The 3984-nt window shown below is 41.7% G+C and overlaps 2 protein-coding genes across 2 annotated transcripts in view; both read left to right on the top strand.

Annotated features, from left to right (window-relative positions):
• LOC122362749 (fibrillin-1-like) overlaps nt 1-515 on the top strand; it is a 9067-nt gene extending 8552 nt beyond the window's left edge. The window contains exons 7-8 of the mRNA XM_043264311.1: nt 1-24; nt 495-515. The exon at nt 1-24 is cut by the window's left edge and continues 170 nt beyond it. Of these exons, the coding sequence (XP_043120246.1) occupies nt 1-24; nt 495-515 (45 nt within the window). The remainder of the gene's footprint in view (nt 25-494) is intronic.
• A 673-nt stretch (nt 516-1188) lies between these two features.
• LOC122362748 (fibulin-2-like) overlaps nt 1189-3984 on the top strand; it is a 16006-nt gene continuing 13210 nt past the window's right edge. The window contains exons 1-2 of the mRNA XM_043264310.1: nt 1189-1348; nt 2302-2427. Coding sequence (XP_043120245.1) covers nt 1189-1348; nt 2302-2427 — 286 coding nt within the window. The remainder of the gene's footprint in view (nt 1349-2301; nt 2428-3984) is intronic.

The following is a 3984-nucleotide window of genomic DNA, read 5'->3' as shown; positions in this document are numbered from 1 at the left end:
CACACACACACACACACACACACAGTCACACAGTCACACACACACTCACACAGTCGCACAGTCACAGTCTCACACACAGTCACACACACACACACACACTCTCTCACACACACACAGTCACACAGTCTCACAGTCTCACACAGTCACACAGTCTCACACACACACACACACTCACATTGACACACACACACACACACACACACACACACACACACACTCACACTCACACTGACACACACACACACACACACTCACACTGACACACACACTCACACTCACACTGACACACACACACACACACAGTGTCAGTAACAAGCAGGGAACTCGGGCTAAAAATGCCACCAAAATGAACAAAATGCCCCCCAATTTTAAGATGAGATCTAGTAATTAAACTAGATCTATAACAGCTGTCGTGATAAAAGTGAAGTATGAAAATGAATGAAGCGTGTGGATTGCGCTTACATTTACATCACATTTCTTTTTTCACTCTTCAGCTTCTACTCTTTATAACCTGAAGTCTGAAGTCTGCATTTTCTAACCCATCAAGAAGAGCACTAATGATTTTGTCCTGATATTGCAACTTCACCCTCTAATGAGATGTAGTCTTTTATTCATTTACAGGCTGTTTGTTTCATGTAATAGTTGTATAAAGGCATGTACATGAGCGGTCTGTAAATGAATGCCATGTCAGATGCTGCTTCTGTATCGGTCTGCAGTGCTGTAATTGATTGAAGTAATTGGTTCCATTTAAGTATCTGACATGAAACAACACGCCAAGGAATTGAATAAAGTACTTATAAAAAGTGCCCTTACAAAGGTGAAAAATCCCCTGGAAATCAATTCTTGTGACAAATATTGCTGTAAAAGCTCATTTCTGACCCTGACACACACACATGCACACGCACACACACACACACACACACACACACACACACACACACAGACGGATGGACAGTTCACTCTAATTGATTCAGATTGGTTTTGGTTCTAATGAAGGAATGCTCCCAGTCATGCAAACAAGGACACACTGTCAGAACACATAGACGCACGCCTCAGCGAGCCAGACGATCACACACACACACTGATCAAGATCGACACTTATCAANNACACACACACACACACACTGTCAGTGTAAACGAATCACTCAGTGATGCACCTGTTTATCTGAGCTGAAGGGCTGGGGTAAGATGTGCCGGTCTCTGCTGGCCTGTTCCGGTTTTGAAGAGGATCTCCGGTATTGTGACAGACCGGCTCCGGTGTATGTGTGTGTGTGGTTTGGCTGTGACTGTAATTCCTCCAGCTGGGTAAATTCTTTTATCGTCTGGCTGTCTGAGTCGCTCTGGGAGGGTGAGCGTGGGCTCGTCTCACTTTCGTCTCCTCTCTCTCTCTCGGTCCGGTCTCACACTTCTCCTCAAATCAATCAGGTTTTTATCTTGTCCCTTAATATTTCTTCCCTATTTACTCGTCTCCCTATTCCTCACTGTGTGTGTGTGTGTGTGCAGAGCTGCATTCTTCTGTGTGTGTGTGTGTGTGTGTGTGTGTGTGTGTGTGTGAGAGGCAGGTGTGTGTAGAGTATCACTCTCACACTACACTGACGCAGCCTCCATGACTGTTAAAGAACTGAATACTGTTATTCATCAAAGATGCATTCACCTGACCAGTAAACACATCTTTAATATCACAGTGGATTTCTATTTTAGGTAAATGCTGTTTTTTGGACTTTCTGTTTATCTGTGAGTCCTGGAAAACAAAACGTTTCACAGTTTCCACAAAAAATATTGAGCAGCACGGCTGTTTTCAACATCGATAATAATCAGAAATGTTTGTTGATCAGTAAATCAGTATATTATTATGATTTCTGAAGATCATGTGAAGACTGGAGGAATGATGCTGGAAATACAGTTGGCTTCGTTGAAATAAATGACAGTTTCACAGATATTCACACAGAAAACAGCTGTCTTAAGTTATAATAATAGTGTTTTTGATCAAATAAAAGCAGCTGTAGTGTGTGCATCTTTTTTTTTACTGTTAGTAAAACAGTTTAATTAATGTAACACATGTAAACATCTGGCTGTGACGTGACCAGTGACGCTCATTGATGTACACACAGAACACAGAGCTGCAGCACAGTCTCGCTGTATGATGATTTGTTTGTGTCTTAACTCTATGCTCTTTTTTTCAGGCTCCACAAACACACATGAAGCGTTGCGACATGAGACCGGAGCGCTGATATTTCCTCCTCATGTTCTTCTGTTTTGAATTATACACACTGATTTGANTGTGTGTGTGTGTGTGTGCAGATGTGGACGAGTGCCAGGCCATTCCTGGACTCTGTCAGGGGGGAAACTGTGTGAATACTGTGGGCTCATTTGAGTGCAAATGCCCTGCTGGACACAAGTTCAACGAAATCACACAGAAATGCGAAGGTAATGACACATACACACACACACACACACACACACACACACACACACACATCAGAACTCATTGTTCAGCTCTACAGCAGGAGTTTGTTTCTACACACTCAAGATCTCTTTAACGTCTCAGATGTTTCTCCTAGCGAATGAAGAACAAAAACAGACTTATACTGAAGTTCTCAAATGTTTGTCCCAAGAAAAAAATCGAATAATGTTGGCACATCAATAATATTTCATCATTCGTGGAATGTTTTTCTGAAACATTTTTGTCAGGCTTTCAGCTAATATTTTTAAATGACATTTTTAGATCATTCAGCAAACATTCAAATTTAACATTCTCATCATTTTTGCAAAAGGATGAATTGGAAACCATTTTTTTTTCTTTACATTTTAGACCTTTTAAAAAGCGGATGCTTTAAATATTCAGAAGTAACATTTTCGCAAGTCACTTAGAACGAAAGCAGACATTTTTAGAACATTTCTTGTTAGTTGGAGAGATACCAAAAAACGCAGTCAGATCTTAATATGAAACAATGAAACAAACAAATGAAACATTTCCCATCAGACGAAGGCTAGTGACTCATTTGGGCCTGTTTTTATCTCTCTGGAGGTCTTTTGGAGAAACATCTGAGACGAAGCTCCACAGAGTATTTATCTATGTGTATTTTTGTTATCTTCAGCTGTGAGAGTGTTTGTGGTTTAATCTGATGCAGCTCAGCTCTTGAACGCTCAAATAATCTCCATCTAATCAAACTCCATCCACAGTTCAGTGCAGATTCAGTGTTTTCATCATTCATGTATATGGATGATGATGGTGATGGTTCCCCGGCGGTCTGAAATCACTTAGACAGCCGCATTAGCGTGAGTTTGTTTAGACAGCGAGTCTGAATCTTCTGTCATTATCTCACAGTCCACGCTCTCAGACGTGTTTATAGGACAGACGGAGAGAGTCTGGCCTCTTCTCTGTGTTTACAGCGGGGCAGAAAGGTTTTATTTTTACTCGTGTTCGATTAAACGGTTCCTTACTGAACTGGAGTGAGACTCTGCAGCAGAAGCGAGTGTGTGTGTGTGTGTGTGTGTGTGTGAGCTCCGTACCCACCCCGCACCCAGAAATAACGGCCCAGAGCTCTGGAAAGCACCCGAGCGAGAGCCAAACTCAGACTGCTGTCCATTATTAGTCAAGTGGTATTTCACTGCAGAGATGCTGCGGTCGGGCGTCTGACAGAAAATCATATTGCTCAATAATTCATATCACACGGCAAATCCCCTTCAAACAGGGTTGTGTGGATGCTCTCTTGTAGTTTGGGTGTCTCAAATTGAAAAATGTGACTTAGCTTGTTAAGTGTTTCTAAAAGCTCACCCTAAGATCATCCCAGAAGTAGAGGAGTTTGTTTCTTCAACAGGTATTTACAGATGTGTCTCTGCATCAGTGTCTCAGCAATGGATGTGAATGGGTGCCGTCAGAATGAGAGTCTGATAAAAACATCTCAATAATCCACAGCACTCCATCAGTGAACATCTGGAGAAGACAGAAGATCAAACTATGATGTTTTTAACTCACATACG

The sequence above is a fragment of the Puntigrus tetrazona genome, chromosome 18 (genome assembly GCF_018831695.1).
Source record: "Puntigrus tetrazona isolate hp1 chromosome 18, ASM1883169v1, whole genome shotgun sequence".
Taxonomy (NCBI): domain Eukaryota; kingdom Metazoa; phylum Chordata; class Actinopteri; order Cypriniformes; family Cyprinidae; genus Puntigrus; species Puntigrus tetrazona.
The sequence above is the reverse complement of the archived record's forward strand: the minus strand, read 5'-3'. Positions and strand labels throughout refer to the sequence as shown.